Consider the following 19,599-nt stretch of genomic DNA (forward strand, 5'->3'; position numbering starts at 1 on the left):
GGTGAATAAAATCTCAGGGTTTTGTCCTCCAAGATAGGTGAATTTTGGGGGTTTTTATCAAGAAGCTTCATCAAGGATCCAGCTGAGTGTGAAGATTGAAGAACAAGTGTTCGAGCAATTCAAGACACTGTAGAAAGGGATCAAAGTGAAGCTCTTGGAAGACCTTAATCTTGTCGCTTTTATCTTTTCATTTAAGTTCTGTTCATATTTGGTTATAATTGCAAATTGATCAACGATTCGAGTGTTAAAATTGTGAATTAAGAACTTGTATGAACATCACAATTCATCACACATTGAATTACTATCAATTTGATCATTATCACCAAGTGTTTGTGTTTTTGCTTCTTTCACTATTACTGCATTGTAAACATCGTTCATCATATAAGAAGTTAATCGATTTTCATTAGAGCGACATATTGATTCTATAGGGTATTCTCTTATCGTTTATCTCAAGCTGTTTAGTGGTTTTAACACATATACAATCGTTTCAATAGTGGTCCGGAATAGACGCGAGTCGATTCAGAACCGCTTTCGCTTAAAGTTCAATTAACTCCGAAAAACTCTGTGAGATCTATTCACCCCCCTCTAGATCCTTAGGCCAGCGTCTAACAAATCTCCAGCTGAGCATCTTCAAGACAAGATCAGACCATAAAATCACAAGGATATAGAGATTTATCTTCTCAGTCGAGACAACATAAATCATATTTCACATATCACATGTCATAAACATATTCATACATCGCATACATTACCTCATAAAGAATGCATGCATAAAAAGTTTCTCATTTATTTTGAGGGACTCATCACATAACACATGCATCATGACGTTGCACAAAGATTAACCTTACCTTTCTCAGAATACAGGTACAAGCCGATAAACAAAATCTCCTATCTTCAAAGATCTAACTCAGTTACTACAAATGGTACTGACGCGTTCAAACTCTCAAAGATCTAATTCTATCATCACGAACGGTGTAGACACGATCATTCTTCAGAGATCTAATTCATTTACCACGAACGGTGGTGACACGATCATTTTCAAAGATCTAATTCAGTTATTACGAATGATACTGACACGATCAGAGATCTAATTCCATCATCACGAACGGTGTAGACACGATCAATTATCCTCCTTAGTCTAATTCGGTTACTACGAACGATGCTGACACGATTGACCTTTAAAAGAATCTAATTCCATCATCACGAACGGTGTAGACACGATCATCTTCCCAAGATCTAATTCAGATATTACGAACGGTACTGACACGATCAAAATCCAAAGATTTAATTCCATCATCACGAACGGCGTGGACACAGTCAACTATTCCCTAAGTCTAATTCAGTTACTACGAACGGTGCTGACACGACCAATTCTCAAAGATCTAATTCATCTACTACGAACAGTAATGACACGATCAACATTCAAACAACCACTTCTCAAACAATGCACATATAGTATGACGCATGCTCAACTGGATGGCATCCTTAAGCCCATCCCCTTCATACACTTGGATGGCATCTTCAAGCCCATCTCCGACCAAAGTCCCTTCATCATCAGCTAGGGCAAATTCCTGGGTATTCTAGTGTTCAATCCTCTTCCACCTTCAGATTCCGATTGGCATACAAACCACTCTACATCTTCAGGTTTAAGAAAATTGAACAGGGGCAGCTGTCATACCCCAAAATTTTCCCATACTATTCCTCCTATTCAAATTCAAATCAATACACAAAGCTCCAAGACACACTCTCCTAAACAAGGCTAAAAAACTAGGGTTTGGTTTGTTCAAAGGGAAATCAATGAATCAATGGCTCCAAGGCATCCTATATGGCTCAATATATTTCACATTACCTCTATAACAAGTATCAAGTCTTAATTCAAAGGATTGGTCACTCAATTGTTCAGAAAGTCAACAGTCGACTAAGTTAACCTAAAAGTCAACTGTGGTCAAAGTAAAGTCAAAACTCCTGATTTTTTGTCAAAATCCTCATATTGAAGTATAATTCACCATTTGATCAAGAATTGATCATGGTTCATCAAGGAAAGATCAAAAATCAACAAATCAAAAAGTTTCTAAATTAGGGTTTGTATAGGAGAAAGTCAACTGAACTTTGATCAGCCATAACTCTCACATGGAACATCAAAAATTTTCCATCCAAAGCTCATTTTGAATTAAATTTGATTCTCTACAATTTTGTCTCTCACATGCCAAGTCTAAAAATGCTTCATTTGAGAGATATGGACCAAAACATTATAGGTCCTTTTCAAAAGTCAACAAAAAGTCACTTTTTTCAAAAGGACACACAAGGAGCATGGAATATAATTTTGATATGAGACCAAAGACACTGGTTAGAGGACTCTCTAAGGTTTCCAAAAAGTCCTAGAACACTTCCATACCTCAAAATTTGAGAGAGATAGGCCTTGTCAAAGTTGAGTTAATTTTGGAGGGAAAGTGTGAAGAAAAAAGATTCAAATTGAAATCTTTTGCAAATGAGCCCATATTATTTTCATCCAAACCTTATCCTAAGCCCATCCACGCCTCAAAAACATACCCCTCAATTTTTATATCATTTTTATTAATTAATTTATGATTTTATACATTTAAATCATGATTTAATTATATAAAATAATAAATTGATGAAAGATATGATCATTGCTTTAATTCTAAGCCAAATTCCAATCAAATATTCTCATTAAGACACTCAAATTTTGTTCACATGATTTGAGGTGCAAAAGATCAATCAAGGACCAAATTTAGAAGCTTTTATAAATCAAATTTCTCACAATTCCAATCAAAGATTGATAAAGATTCAATTCAGTTTTGTAACCCTAATTCATCCCCTATAAGTATACAAACCATTCAGATGCAAGGGTTCACGTTTTTGGCAGAAAAAGAACCCTAACCCGAGCTCTTTCAAGAAAATTGTGAATTTGAATTTCAACTTGCAGGGACTTTCAAGAGGATACAAAGCTTCTAATACATTCCTGGATCATCACTGAACAATTCCCAATCGCTTTTGAGCTTTGAGATATCAAGAACACACGCGTATAACTCAAGGTTTGTCCAAATCTTTTCAAACTCGATTCTGTAAATTCATGCATCATTCTTGAAATTAAGTGGCATATTTATGATTGTTATGATGTTGTGACTGATTCTGGATCTTTAATTATGTTTTCGTGACCATATGAAGCATATGCCATTGTTAGGGTTTTTGGATTCTGTTTAGGGCTTTTTCTTGCAGGGAGAATTGGTTTGAATTAGGGCCATAATCATGTTTGCGAGGTCTGGACGATTCGATCCATGGCCTCGCAAAAAGTTTTTGTCCATGTTTGCTTGGATTCGTAGATGCAGGTGTATGGTGACGTTTCAGAACCGTCGCTAAAGCCATGTGCATACTTTAGACGATGGACCAAGGTCGGGGATGACCTCGTGGCAGGCGCCCATTGGCCGAATCAAAAGAAGGCGCGCGCGTGTTTTGTTTAAAGTTCCTTTGGGTCCGGTGTAACGCATCCCTACGAGCTGTCATGTTCCCTCAATCATCCAACCATCAGATCAGGCTGGCAACAGATCTATCGCTTCCAGACATGAGGACGCACCATAGTCCACGCGCGTGAGCCACACCTGATCGCAAGTTAAGTTTTTTGCAATTTTTTTTATTTTTAATTACATAACCTCTTTTATTTTATTTATTATATATATATATATATATATATATATATATATTATATATATATATATATATATATATATATATATATATATATATATATATATATATATATATTGTTTTAAATTCTTTTTTCTTTCTTCAAAAAATAAAAACTATTATATTTTTATGTTCAAAACTTTTTCGTTTATAATTAATAATTTATTTATTTTATTTATTTTCTTTTAATATTTATATTATTTATTAAATTCATATATATATATATGTCATTCAAATTATTACTTATATATTATTTTATTTTTTTCTATTATTCTTATTTATTTATATATTTATTTTCTTTTATTTATTTATTTTTTTAATTATTTATATATTCAAAATTTCATATTTATTCTATTTTAACTCTGAAAAATTCCTAAAAAATACCTGTGTGCCCGATTTTATTTTCTCATCCCGATTTAATTAATTAGGTCGCGAGACCAACAATTAATTAAATCGTTGGTATTTTCTTATTTAACTCGTACCCTAATTAGGGTTTACAAAGATCATTCCATACACTAAAAATATTTCTTTGGTGCACTTTTTCAGGGTTAATCTCGAGGCTGCCTCCGACTGCCGACCATGTCAGATCAAATTTGAAGCTAAGTACTATTCCCTATTTTAATAATCATTCTATTTTTGTTTTCCTTCATTAAATTAGGGTTAACCCTAATCATCATTGAATCAGCCATACACTCACTGCATATCATTTTTCTGTCAATTCTCAAATAATCAAAATCGATGCTCGAGGCAAACCCTGAAGGTCAACCTTTATCAATCGAAGCTAAGTCTCTTTACCCTTTTTTCTTTTGTTTTTATTTTTATTTTTATTAGGGTTAACCGTACCTGATTCTTGAACTGATAATGCACTCACCCCTATCTTGTCTCTTATTTTTCCCACCTTTTTCAGGGTTTGCCAATTGCCAAAGCTTCGAATAGTCGGTAACCCTAAAACCCTGATCTTAATTATTACTTGTTCAGACTTATTATTTATCCCGCTGGTTTCATTTTCCTTTTCCCCCGCTGGTTTCATTTTCCCTTTCCCCATTATTGCTTTAATTATTAATATTAATTGTTGTGGTTAGTAATTCTAGGGAGTGCAAGCTTGTAATTAACCTTGAATAACTAATTATAAGATAAATATCTGAATCAAATCACGTGATTGTTGCACCCACGCACACTTTTGGGGTAACCTCTCTGTTGCCTGTTGCCTTGTTGCCTTGTATTTTTTGCAGAATAGCCATGTCCCTCGAATACGAGGATACCTTAGCCATGTTGCCTCGATAAATACAAAGGTCATAAGACCCTAATGATGCTGCCTTCGATACACCAATATGACCTCGACCCTCGGAAGTTGCCTACGAAAGGCTGAGGTATCCTCTGGCTGCCTAAGAAAGGCTATTCTGGTCCTTCCCTTAGACTACCTGCCTCCCTATGGCATGGGACAGTCTTATGGCAAATGACATTGCGACGACCCTTCAACCTTCAAATGAAAGGCTTCCTGCCCTCTTATGGCATGGATAGACCCTTTCACCTTGAAAGGTTAAAAGAACGTTTTTTTTACAAATGCTAAGGTAATTTCCCTTAATTGCTTTGCCTTTCTCTAAAAACTTTTTTTATCATATTCTTTCTCATAAACCTTCAAAATGGCTACGCTCATTTACGAGCTAAAGTCCATATTCTTTTCTTCTACATTTCTTTTCAAAAACGAGCAAAGCAATTAAGAGCCCATGGAAAACCATATATGCAAAGGGTGCCTTACACCTTCCCTTTGCATAAATTACCCCCCGAACTTGTTTTCTTTTAAAAAGGTTTTTTTCTGCTTCTTTTAGCCTTTCTGAATATTTGGATAAAATAAAAGTCGGTGGCGACACATGCTTAACCGCGACATTTCGATATAAAAGTCAGTTCACCGTATTACAGTATAATTGGATGTGCCTTGTGATGACGATTACATGATAATTTTGATTATGCATGTTGGTGATGTATTGTTGCATGATGATGATACGTAGCGACGTGATTGTGAAGTGATGAATTACTATAAAAGTAATGACGTTTAGTCAATGTTTGGATGATGTTGTCGTACGTTGGGAGTATGTGTTTTGTGGATGTGTGTTATTGTGTCGCATCCATTGCATAAGTGTCCCTTAGCCTGAGAATGGCAACAACTATTAGCCTGAATGATGGCAACGACTATTATCTTGAAAGATGGCAGCGACTATGGCCCAATGGCAATGATGGAGACAGGAGTTTTACTCCGAATGGTACCACATACATTTGCATAAGTTGAGTCACATTTGAATTGCATTTGATGTTGTTTTGAATGTGTGTTTGATGTGATGTGTATCGAACTCATAATTGTGAATAGAATATGTTGTCGTACTTGTTTATTGACATGGTTACCGTTTTATAAGGTGTTTGAATGATGTGAATTGTTGGTAACATGTTATGTGTTGAGAAGTGGTGAATGTGTATGATTCTTATTTTCCGCTATAAGTATTATCATACGTTTCTTTATCGTGAATGATATCTCACCCCTTCTATTGGAATGTTACCCCCCGTTGGTAACATGCAGGTAACGACGTGGAGTATCCGTTTACCTATTAGCTCGAGTCGGTGTGTCTATGCTCTGATACGTGACACTCGGGGGACGATTAGCTTGTTTTGTTTATGTCATGTTGTTTTGTTATTTCGTTGCTATATTTAGATATTGTTATCTCTCAATGGATTATGTTGTTATGTCCTACATAGATATTTTGGATATTTTTGAGTTGCCCATGTGTGGCATGCATGACTTGATTATTATTGTTGATATTGTTCCGCTGCGATATTATGCACCAAATGGTTTGAAAGTTTAATGAAGTATGACTCCTCCATAGCATGTGTTATGTATCTATGATTATGAGCATGATTTGTGATTTTTCAAGTTGTTAATTTGTGACTCCTCAAATGTGATGCATGTTTGGAGATTTTTGAACTCTGATTTTCCATGTTAATTGCGGGGTAGATTTGGGGTGTTACAATAGTCGTATCAGAGCAGGTCGGTCTGCCTGGCCAAGTGTCATGTCGTAGTATGGTCTAATAATCTTGTATTGTTGTTTTGTGCTTATTGTTTATGTGTTGTAGTGAAGAGTTGAGATGGCTGGAAGGAATGACGCTGCTATAGCTACTGCTTTGGAAGCAATGGCTCAGGCTTTGGAGAATCAATCGAATGGTGGTGAGAATGTTGCTTCTCGCAGTTTGGCTACCTTCCAAAGAGAGAACCCTCGTGTGTTTAAGGGGACTCATGATCCTGATGGCACATTGACATGGCTAAAGGAGATAGAGAGAATCTTCTGTGTGATGGATTGCACTCTTGATCAGAAGGTTCGGTATGGGACTCATATGCTAGCAGTCAAGGCGGATGATTGGTGGCTATAGACCCGTAGGAGGTTGGAGGCCAATGGTTAGAAGATATCTTGGATTGTGTTCCGCATGGAGTTTTTAAGGAAGTGCTTTCCTGAGGATGTCCATGGAAAGAAGGAGATTTATTTCCTTGATCTAAGGCAAGGGAACAAGTCTGTTGTGGAGTATGCTGCTAAGTTTGGTGAGTTGGCTAAGTTTTACCAACACTATGTGGAGCCAATGGTGAATTTTCCAAGTGTATCAAGTTTGAGAATGGATTGCGTCCAGATATTAAGAAGGCAATTAGTTACCAGAAGATTCGTATCTTTGCTGATTTGGTCGATTGTTGTCGAATTTATGAGGAAGACAACAATGCTCATTACCGTGTTATTAATGAGAAGAGGGGCAAGAGTCAACAAGGCCGTGGCAAGCCTTATGAAGCTCTGAGTGACAATGGTAAAAAGAAAGCTAATGAGGGCAAGAGATCTAGTGGGGGAGACGCTCCTGCTGGTATTGTGTGCTTCAAGTGTGGCAAGGTTGGTCACAAGAGCACCGTGTGTACTGCTGGTACCAAGAGATGTTTCCGTTGTGGTAAGATTGGACATGAGGCGTCTGAATGCAAGCATAATGGGATGGTTTGTTTTAACTATGGGGAAGAAGGACATATTGGAAGCAAGTGTCAGAAACCCAAGAAGGAGAAATCTAGTGGAAAGGTGTTCGCCTTGTCGGGAACTCAGACCACTAGTGACGATTCACTCATCAGAGGTACTTGTTTCATTAATAGCATTCCTTTAATTACTATTATTGATACCGGTGCTTCTCATTGCTTTATATCTGCTGATTGCTTTGAAAGATTGGGTCTTGTGTTGTCTGCTATGGACGGAGAGATGGTCATCGATACTCCGGCTAAGGGTTCAGTGACCACTTCTCTTGTGTGTTTAAAGTGTCCCGTGTCGATTTTCGACAAAGACTTTCTTATTTATTCCGTTTGCTTGTCGTTGAGAGGATTGGATGTGATCTTGGGGATGAACTGGTTAGAGCATAACCATGTTCACATTAATTGCTATGATAAGTCGGTGAGGTTTTCTTCTCCTGAAGAAGGAGGTGTTGAGTTGTTGTCAGCGAAACAGATGCGTGTTGATGAAAAAAGATGTTCAGGTGTTTGCTTTTGTTGCTTTTATGTCTGTCGAGAATCAAGCGATCATTGAAGAGTTGAAGGTGGTGTGTAAATTTCCTGAATTTTTCCCTGGTGAAATTCCCGATGTACCGCCTGAGAGAGAAGTGGAGTTCTCTATTGATCTTGTACATAGTACTATACCTGTGTCTATGGCACCGTATAGGATGTCTGCATCAGAGTTATCGGAATTGAAGGAGCAATTGTAAGAGTTGCTTGAGAAGAAGTTTATGAGACCTAGTGTGTCGTTGTGGGGAGCTCCAGTGTTGTTGGTTAAGAAGAAAGATGGAAGTATGAGACTTTATATTGATTATCATTAGTTTAACAAGGTGACAATCAAGAACAAGTATCCACTTCCAAGAATCGATGATTTGATGGATCAATTGGTTGGTGCCCGTGTGTTTAGCAATATTGATCTGAGGTCGGGTTACCATCAGATTAAAGTGAAATATGAGGATATGCAGAAGATGGCTTTTAGAACATGTTATGGATATTATGAGTATTCTGTGATGCCCTTCGGTGTTACTAATGCACCTGGAGTATTTATGGAGTACATGAACCATATTTTTCATGAGTATCTGGATCATTTTGTGGTGGTGTTCATTGATGATATTTTAATTTACTCTAAATCAAAATCAGATCTTGATGAGCATTTGAAGTTGGTATTGCAAGTCTTGAAAGAGAAGAAGTTGTATGCTAAGTTGTCCAAGTGTGAATTATGGCTGAAGGAAGTTAGTTTTCTTGGCTATGTCATTTCTGGTGAGGGCATTGTCGTGGATCCGTCTAAAGTTGATGCCGTGTTGAGATGGGAAACTCTTAAGTCGGCCACCGAGATTCGAAGCTTTTTGGGATTAGCCGGTTATTATAGAAGGTTCATTGAAGGTTTTTCTAAGTTAGCTCTTCCGTTGACTAAGTTGACGTGCAAAGGTAAGGCGTTTGTGTGGGATGTTGCTTGTGAAGAGAGTTTTGTTGAGTTGAAAAAGAGGTTGACGTCGGCACCGATTTTGATATTGCCTAATCCAGAAGAACTACTTGTGGTTTATTGTTATGTTTCTAAGATGGGGTTAGGAGGTGTGCTCATGCATAATGGTAAAGTTGTTGCTTATGCGTCGAGGCAATTGAGAGTTCATGAGAAGAACTATCCTACGCATGATTTAGAGCTTGCTGCTGTTGTGTTTGTTTTAAAAATTTGGAGGCATTATCTTTATGGTTCTATACTTGAAGTATTTAGCGACCATAAGAGTTTGAAGTATTTGTTTGATCAGAAGGAATTGAATATGAGGCAACAGAGGTGATTTCGGATTATGGTTCTAGACCTGAAAGATGGCAATGACTATTAGCCTGAAAGATGGCAACGACTATTAGCCTGAAAGATGGCAACGACTATTAGCCTGAAAGATGGCAGCGACTATGGCCCAATGGCAATGATTGAGACGGGAGTTTTACTCTAAATGGTACCACATGCATTTGCTTAAGTCGAGTCACATTTGAATTGCATTTGATGATGTTTTGAATGTGTGTTTGATATGATGTGTATCAAACTCATAATTGTGAATAGAATATGTTGCCGTACTTGTTTATTGACATGGTTACCGTTTTATAAGGTGTTTGAATGATGTGAATTGTTGGTAACATGTTATGTGTTGAGAAGTGTTGAATGTGTATGATTCTTATTTTCCGCTATAAGTATTATCATACGTTTCTTTATCGTGAATGATATCTCACCCCTTCTGTTTGAATGTTACCCTCCGTTGGTAACGTGCAGGTAACAACGTGGAGTAGCCGTTTACCTATTAGCTCGAGTCGGTGTGTCTATGCTCTGATACGTGACACTCGGGGGACGATTAGCTTGTTTTGTTTATGTCATGTTGTTTTGTTATTTCGTTGCTATATTTAGATATTGTTATCTCTCAATGGATTATGTTGTTATGTCCTACATAGATATTTTGGATATTTTTGAGTTGCCCATGTGTGGCATGCATGACTTGATTATTATTGTTGATATTGTTCCGCTGCGATATTATGCACCATATGGTTTGAAAGTTTAATGAAATATGACTCCTCCATAGCATGTGTTATGTATCTATGATTATGAGCATGATTTGTGATTTTTCAAGTTGTTAATTTGTGACTGTAATACGGTGAACTGACTTTTTATTAATCGGAATGTCGCGGTAAGCAAGAGTCGCCACCGACTTTTATTTTATCCAAACTAAATCGGAAAGGCTAAAAGAAACAGAAAAAAACCTTTTAAAGAAATCTAAGTTCGGGGGGTAATTTATGCAAAGGGAAGGTGTAAGGCACCCTTTGCATCCATGGTTTTCCATGGGCTCTTAATTGCTTTTGCTTGCTCGTTTGTCTTTAGAAAAAAGTAGATGAAAGAAAAAAGTGGACTTTAGCTCGTAAATGAGCGTAGCCAGTTTTCGAAGAATTGTGAGAAAGAATATTAAAGATGAGCATTGCAAGGCAATTAGGGGCAATTACCTTAAACTCAGATGATAGGTCTCTTTTTTGCCTTTCAGAATGAAATGATCTATCCTTGCCATAAGAGGGCAGGAAGCCTTTCGTTTGGAGGATGAAGGGTCGTCGAAGCATCCTTTGCCATAAGACTGTCCCATGCCATAGAAGGGCAGGTAGTCTAAGGCAAGGATCAGAATAAGCCATTTTTCCGTTAGGCAACCAGAAGATACCTCAGCCATTTTCCGTAGGCAACATCCGAGGGTCGAGGTCATAATTGTGTATCGAAGGCAGCATCATTTAGGGTCGCATGACCTTTATTATCGAGGCAACATGGCTGAGGTATCCTCATATTCGAGGGACTGGCTATTCTGCAAAAAACACAAGGCAACAAGGCAACAGGCAACAAGGCAACAGAGAAGGCAACAGAGAAGGCAACAGAGAGGTTACCCCAAAAGCGTGCGTGTGTGCACCAATCACGTGATTATATTCGAATATATTATCTTGTAAGATTAGTGATTCTATGTTCAATTCAAAGGTTGCACTCCCTAGGATTACTAACTACGCATATAATCAAAACAGATATGGGGGAGGGAAATTGTAACCAGCGGATCCCTTAATAGGGTTTGACACAAGTAATAATTAAACAGAAAAATAAAAGATTAGAGTTTAGGGTTACCAAACTCGTAGCTTTGGCAATCAACGAACCCTGAAAAGGCAAACAAACCAAAAATAGGGTGAGTGTATGGCTAATTAAGAGGCGAACGCCTCTAACCCTAAAATAAAGAATAAATAAACTTAAAACAATGATATAGGCAAAGGTACTTAGCTCTGATTTGATCTGATATGGTTGATAGGGAAGCCTCGGGGTTAACCTTAACTTCGTAAAAGACGTGGCGCGCGATCGGAAGGTATCTGAAAATAACCCTGAAAAGAATACACCAAGAAATATTTTCAGTGTAGGGTGTGATCTCGTGAACCCTGATTTAGGGTACAAGTTAGTCATGGTCAATAGAATAAATAATTTAAAACCAAATTAATTAATTGTTGGTTTCCAACCCAATCAATTAAATCGGCAAAAATAGGTTTTCGATTAAATAGCCTAACCCTGATTATGTAGTTTAATCAATTAATAAAAACATTTATAATTAATTAATTATTACACAATTTAAACGTCAAATAAAATTATCAATAATAATCAAAATAAATATTTTTATTTTAAATATATTTTTTATACAAAAAGGAAATTAAGGATTAATTTTTATTAACAAAGAAAAATATTAAAAGAGTTTTCTAAAAAAAACAAATGAATAAATAAATAAACAAAAGAAAAATAATGGTAAAGAAAAAGACTTAGCTGACTAATCCTGTGTGTTGGAGTTTTGAAAGTTCATGGTGTGCCTTCAGCATCTAGCACGTTGGATCTGGCATGGGAAGATCTAGGGGCTCAGGTTGAAGGCCTATGATAGGCGCATGCGCGTGAGGCGCACTGGATCTGCAATCAAATAAATGGTTAAAAACAACATGGTAAGACCTGGGGATCGAACCCAGGTTCCTTTGTTTGCCAAAACGCCTCTTGCCATCCATACTGCACCAGCCAACTGTTATTAACATGCAACGAATATAATATAATAAAAACAAAAATAAGAACATTTGAATGAACCAGATATCGCGCCCAGCACTCGTCTTCTTCGTGAAGACCTGCAATTTCCGCTACGAAACAGATGCGTTTTTGCTATGCAACTATCCCTAGCCATGGCCCTGCAATATCAAGAACTCACAATACAAGCCCGATAAATATCAAACAACACCATGTTTCAACCGGAAATCAATTTCTAAACATGCTGGGGCCATTAATTTGACCCAATTCCGGCTGAAACATGAATCCCCTTTTTATGAACATGAAACCCTAACAATGGTGAAAGGTTGATCCTGCACTCAAGCTTCAATTAAAACACACAGAAAGCTTCGCAACACTATAAGGAACACAAATATGCATTCGAATTATATTTATCACGCATGAATCGATGGAATCGGTATACAAAAATTTCACACAAACCGTGAGCACTATCCTTAGATTCTGAACGTGCTGGCTGAAAGTGAGGAGGTGATTAGCTTCAGAAGAGAGTGAGGAATCTTCTTGGGTGCGTGTGATGGCTTCAATTGTTCTCTAACCTTGGCTGCCAACCCCTTGAGTTTCACGTTTTTTTTTGTTCTTGAATCGGTACAGGAGGCTGCCGAATTTTCGTCCCCTCTCAACGTGCTTCAGAATATGTTTATGCATATATAGGAGATTAAATTAGGTTACCAAAAATTGAATCAAATCTCCACAATTTGGATGATTGCAATTTGGTTTTAATGGAAATTGAATCTTTCCCCTTTTCTTCTCTCTCTCTTTTTTATTCACAATCAACCAAATCACACTCACACGATTCTGTCCTTCCCCATATCAATTTTTTTGTTTTTTTAGAAAGATTCCATGACTTAATCCAATTTTCATACTTTTAATGTTTTATTAAGTATTTAAATGAATAAAGATTCAAATAAACACTAATTAAAATCACAAAAAATAAAATGATGGGTGCAAGGGCCCCTTTTAAGATTATGGACATATTTAAAATCCAAATAGTAGGCCCATTAGTCACAAATCTCAAAATTACTCAAATTGACCTCCATTCATTTTCTCTGATCTTTGTTTAGGAGAGTGTGTCTCGCACCGGGCTTTTGGATTCAACCTCTTTTTTTTCTGTAACCAAAACAAACAACAAGAGTGAAACAGAACAATATATCAGATGCAACTTAATTTATTTTTCCTCCCTCCTTTTTGTCTCTTCGATTTCGGCTCTATGTTGGTGTTGTGCTTTCGTTTATTGAAGCAATCTGCAGGTAGATCAGTATAAGTCTGTTTCATCACCTTCCCAACTGTGTCAATTTATTTATTCGAAATAAATGACGTTTGTAAATATATGAGGGCAAATTTTGGGGTATGACAGCTGCCCCTGTTCAATTATCTTAAACCTGAAGATGTAGAGTGGTTTGTATGTCAGTCGGTATCTGAAGGTGGAAGATGATTGAACATTAGAATACCAAAAAATTTGCCCTAGCTGAAGTAGGGACTTTTGTCGGAGATGGGCTTGAAGATGCCATCCAGGTGTTTGAGAGTATGGATTGTTGCAAAATTTCTGCTTTTGTTGTCTTCTTTTTTTTGAATGTTGAGGAACCGTCAAAGGTATCGACTCAAATCTGTGTTGGGTTATTTAAGGAACCGTCAAAGGTATCGACTTAAATTTGAAGCATATTGTTGAGGCACTGTCAAAGGTATCGACTCAGATATGCAGACAGATTGTATAAGGAACCGTCAAAGGTGTCGACTTATATCTGAAATGTGTTGTTAAGGAACCGTCAAAGGTGTCGACTTAACTCTTGATGTGGGTTGTTAAGGAACCGTCAAAGGTATCGACTTAACTCTGAAGCATATCATTGAGGCACCGTCAAAGGTATCGACTCAGATATGCAGACAGATTGTATAAGGAACCGTCAAAGGTATCGACTTAACTCTGAAGGTGGATCATTAAGGAACCGTCCAAGGTATCGACTTAACTCCAAAGGTAGATCATTAAGGAACCGTCCAAGGTATCGACTTAGATCTGAAGGTAGATAATGTTTATTTGACTGCAGCAGTAACCTGAAAAAGGTAAAGTTAGTTTTTTTATGCCATGTCATGATGCATGTAATGCGTTTATGTGACGGGGTTCTCAAAATAAATGAGAACCTCGCATGTTATGTACGCACTTGTCGCGCTGTTTTATGTATTATGTATGAACGTGTATGCAATTGTATGAATATGTTTATGACATGTGATATGTGAATATGATTTATGTTGTCTTGATTGAGAAAATAAATCTCTGTATCTTTGAAGATGTTCAGCTGGGGATTTACGGTTTCTGCTTAGGGATGATCAGTAATTTGATGTACCCTGATTTAGAGATATAAATGGACCATGTTGAAGAAGAGAAACTTGTTGGAGAAATAATAGTGTCGAAGATGTAAACTCTGTTGGGGAGTCATGTCTTTGTCGGGACGAGCACATTTGAAGATATCTTCTTAATGATTACTCTGAGGGGATATGATCTTCTGGCTCTGTGGGGAGATGTGGGTGTCTTGAAAGTTGCCCCCAGTATCATAGTTATTTACTACTCGATTCAGGACACGCTACTGAGTATTGATCGAAATGTTGAACTGGACTTGCATAGATTTGCCCCAGTTAACAGGAACTTTGGAAAGATTCGCCTCACGAGGTCTTTGTGAGATGTACACTATGGGCAATATGCCCCCAGTAATCATAGGCTCATGACAATGTCTCGCGTTGATTGGGGAGTAGCTTTAGATATGCTTGGATGCATGCCTCTGATTGTTCGACCATCCATGAGAGAGTCTCGGAATCTCGACTTGATTGCCTCAGATTGATTGGGCCAAACGCGTCATGCCCCTTGTATACGTAAGAGACATGGCTTCTTGGAGTAATTTTGTTTTGTCGGGATAACTTTCAGTCATTAGCCATACCCTGTGCAAATTTATTCTGATGCTAACATTTGAAATTACGTAGCAGAATATGTTTAATAATGAATTCATGAGATGCAATGCATACGTTTGTCTTGAGTTTTAAAAAAACATTAAAACAAGAGATGTAAAAGCGTGATATTTGTAAAACATGCTATTTTTTGTAGAAGCGAAATATCCACTCAGCATTTTAGTAAACCTTAAGGAGTCGGGATACCTTTTTGGTGACAGTATGCTTTCGAACTAACCATGCTTCAGTTAGGACTTTCAAGGGTTGTAACGTGGCTTGGTTCACGGTTTTAAGAAACAAAAGATAAAGGCTCAAAGTTTATTTATACCCATCCCCTTCTTCGTGATGTTCTTCATTCCTAAGCTCAGTTGGTTCGACTTATGCATTCAGGTTCCAAGAGACTTTTGGATTTGCGCCTTTGATAATGTTGATGGTTCGCAAACAAAGAGAACTTTTGAGATGGCAGTCACTTCTTCCTTTTGGTAGTCACAACTTTGAGTTGTTCAAGAATTTATTGATTTCTCTCTTTTTTTCATCTTTTTGATATCCCTAACTTTTGCCTGAACTGTCTATTTTGAGCTTACAGTCAGCGGGATGCCTTGATTTTTGCCTAAGTCATTTTTTTGAATTTGACTTAGCAGGCTTTTCTTTGTATATATGTTTTTTCATCTTTTTTCCTTTTGAAAGATACTGACTGCCTTGTTTGATGATTGATGAACCGTCATTGTCTTTTGGTTGACATCTCCAACACTTCTTTGATGTGTGCGGATGAACGCTTGTGATTGAAACCTTTGTTGAAAGGTGTACTAAATGATTCTCTTAAAATAGAATGCACAACCAAATTAAATGAGAACTACCCTGCCCCAAGTTATGATCAAGGGTTTTAATTAGTACAAGAAAGAAACTTCTACTTCTTAGGCTCAAAGGGGTTAACGAGGGATTAACATCCTTATATCTCCACTGTTTAGGAATTGAAACAATGCCTGTACATCGTCAGCATAGTCTGTTCGAAAGCATCTTGTACGAGGTTGCGGTATCATTTTCGTCATCCTCCCTCAAAAGGCTTACAGCTTAGCAGGAGTTGAATAAACACAAAACATATGCAAAGTAAATACGTGATTCGAAATGAATGATAACGAAATAATGTATTCAAGACAAACATATGCAATGCACTGATGATAATTATTAAAATAGATAATGTCTATCATAAGTCGAATGTTTAAACAAACAGAATAGAAATTGCAAACAAAAGTAAATCTAATGATCTAAAAAGTTCATCCTTCTAGCCACCCATAGTATTAGCAATCTTGTTGTGATTAGGCATGGGAGCAGTGATCACATTAGGAGTTGCAGGATGGTCGAACTCAATTTCACCAGCGTCGATCATATCTTGGATCTTATTCTTCAACGGCCAACAATTCTCCGTGTCATGTCCAGGACTGTTAGAATGATATGCGCACCTCGCGTTGGGTTTGTAACTAGGAGCAGAGGTGTTAGGATTTTTAGGAGGACCCCTCAGAGTGATCAAATTTGCCTTCTGCAGATGTTGTAAGGCTTGAGCTAGCGACATATTGATCTTTGTGAATTGATGTCTGGGTTTATCTTGTTTGTTTTGACGACCCTGTTGAGGCGCCGGTGTGGAGCTCAGAACTGCCCCAATAGATTGATCATGGCTTATACTTTTCTGCCCATACACAACATTGGAATCTGACCTCCCATTAGAATGCTTCTTTGTAGTACCTAAAGATGTAGCCATTTGAATCTTACCACTTCGAATACCACTCTCGACACGTTCCCCAATCAGTATGAGTTCAGTGAATCCAGATGATGAACTCCCCAATAAATGACTATAGAAAGGACCAGTCAGTGTACTCATAAATATATCAACCAATTCTCTGTCAGCTAAGGAGGGTTTGACTCTTCCAGCTAGATCTCTCCACTTTTGAGCATACTCCTTGAAACTTTCTTTAGGTCCCATGGACATGCTTTGTAGTTGCATGCGAGTTGGTGCGAGATCGGAATTATATTGGTATTGCTTATAGAAAGCAACAACTAAATCTTCCCAGGTATGGATGTTGGTACTTTCCAGTTGATAGTACCATTCGAGTTGAGTTCCAGATAAGCTTTCCTGAAAGAAATGGATCCAGAGCCTCTTATCAGTAGTGTGAGGCTGAATCTTCCTTACATAAGACCTCAAGTGTAGTTTAGGACAAGAGACTCCATCATACTTAGCAAAGGCGGGAGTTTTGAATTTTGGAGGAATAACGACCCCGGGCACAAGTCCAAGCTCTTCAAAATCCAGTCCAGGTACCTTCTGAATTTCCACACTTCTCAGACGCTCTTCTAACATCTTGTATTTGTCATCGGGATGTTCGCCCTCATGGTAATAGTCCTCTTCTTCTTCAGAGAGTTTGGCAGAATCGTGGTTACTTTTTGCATCGGTTTTGATACTAGCATTATCATCTTGCTCATCCTCATCACTGTCTTCAGAGGTTTCAGCATCCCTGAGTTGCAAGATTGGTCTAAGCTTTTTTACTCGAGTCTTCTTACCCTTTTTCTTCTTCTTTTTAGTCAACATGGCTTTCAGCTCTTCTTGCCCTTTGGACAAATTCAGAATCAAGGCTTGGAACTCGGTGTTTTGAGCTTGAAGATCCTTAACTGATTGTTCGAGATTCATGATGCTGAAATAAACAGCGAGGAAGGATGAGAAACCCATCATAGGAAACCTGTTATGCAATGTTATGAATGCAAATGAAATGTTTTCAAGGATCTTTAAGGAATTTAGTTAGCAACTTTAGGAATTTAATCAGTCACAGCTTCGTCTGAAGAACCTTGGCTTTCATTTTTAAGCGTCCTTCTTTAAGAATCAAGCTCACCATATCGAGTGGGTCATCGCCTCTGATTCAGGATACTTCTGAATTTGAAGATACGTGGCCAGAGGAAAGTAAATCCTCTTGCCCCTTGATTAGGAGATCAACCTTTGATAAGGGCACCTGAAATTGTGCGCCCTAAATCCCTAAGATCCTTGAAAGGGTTAGTTAAATCATGTTATGCTTATGATGTCATGATGCCATGATGTTATGCGAATGCAGTTCATTAGACTTAGTGTGAGATGGTAAGGACAAACAAGTCCTTTTAACAAAACCTGCGAGGAAACGAAGGTTAGTAGCAAGCACAAGCAAGTCACACAAGTCACACAATTTTTGGCTTAAGGCTTGCATGGAGTCTGATCAGGTGTCCTTCCCAAGGGTATTCCTATGGATAAGGAGATTTCAGCAACGGGTTCTACCGAGTTACCCAGAATTGTCAGCCCCTCTAAAGCACCCTCGAACATGATACATACATACCATGCAATGATACTTTGAGAAAAGGTCTATCTGAGTTGTAGTATCGGGTAGCGACTATGCTCTCAACATACATCAAGAGTAGTCCCCCCACTACGTTCCTAAAAGTCAGGATGGGTTAAAGGTTACTAAAGGTCCTTAAGCTCCGACTCACCCACGGACATCCGCACGAACCTCCCTCATACAAGAGAAGCATGCAAACACCCATAGAGGCCTAACTTAAGCGTGAACTCTCATATTGACCAATCCTCCACATACATGAAGGAGGTCGCCATGACTATGCCACTTCCTATCTTAGATGTACTTGAATCCGGGTGTAGGATTCGTCCTTCAGTTATTTCCCAAAACAGCCCTGAAAAGTAAAGCAAGCAAAGCAAACAATAGAATACAATTAAGTGATCCTAAACTTTTAAGGTAACCCCTCTTTTATAAGAAAATTCTCCCCAGCAGAGTCGCCAGTTCTGTAATACGGTGAACTGACTTTTTATTAATCGGAATGTCGCGGTAAGCAAGAGTCGCCACCGACTTTTATTTTATCCAAACTAAATCGGAAAGGCTAAAAGAAACAGAAAAAAACCTTTTAAAGAAATCTAAGTTCGGGGGGTAATTTATGCAAAGGGAAGGTGTAAGGCACCCTTTGCATCCATGGTTTTCCATGGGCTCTTAATTGCTTTTGCTTGCTCGTTTGTCTTTAGAAAAAAGTAGATGAAAGAAAAAAGTGGACTTTAGCTCGTAAATGAGCGTAGCCAGTTTTCGAAGAATTGTGAGAAAGAATATTAAAGATGAGCATTGCAAGGCAATTAGGGGCAATTACCTTAAACTCAGATGATAGGTCTCTTTTTAGCCTTTTAGAATGAAAGGATCTATCCTTGCCATAAGAGGGCAGGAAGCCTTTCGTTTGGAGGTTGAAGGGTCGTCGAAGCATCCTTTGCCATAAGACTGTCCCATGCCATAGAAGGGCAGGTAGT

General features: G+C 37.9%; 1 protein-coding gene across 1 annotated transcript; it reads left to right on the forward strand.

The window, feature by feature from the left end:
• Positions 1 to 6,840: 6,840 nt before the first annotated feature.
• Positions 6,841 to 8,469, forward strand: LOC131638064 (uncharacterized). Its single transcript, XM_058908626.1, has 4 exons — positions 6,841 to 7,039; positions 7,375 to 7,801; positions 7,940 to 8,162; positions 8,245 to 8,469. The coding sequence occupies exons 1-4, from the start codon at positions 6,841 to 6,843 to the stop codon at positions 8,467 to 8,469; spliced, it is 1,074 nt and encodes a 357-aa protein (XP_058764609.1).
• The last annotated feature ends 11,130 nt before the right edge of the window (positions 8,470 to 19,599 follow it).

The sequence above is a fragment of the Vicia villosa genome, unplaced genomic scaffold (genome assembly GCF_029867415.1).
Source record: "Vicia villosa cultivar HV-30 ecotype Madison, WI unplaced genomic scaffold, Vvil1.0 ctg.002157F_1_1, whole genome shotgun sequence".
Classification (NCBI taxonomy): Eukaryota; Viridiplantae; Streptophyta; class Magnoliopsida; order Fabales; family Fabaceae; genus Vicia; species Vicia villosa.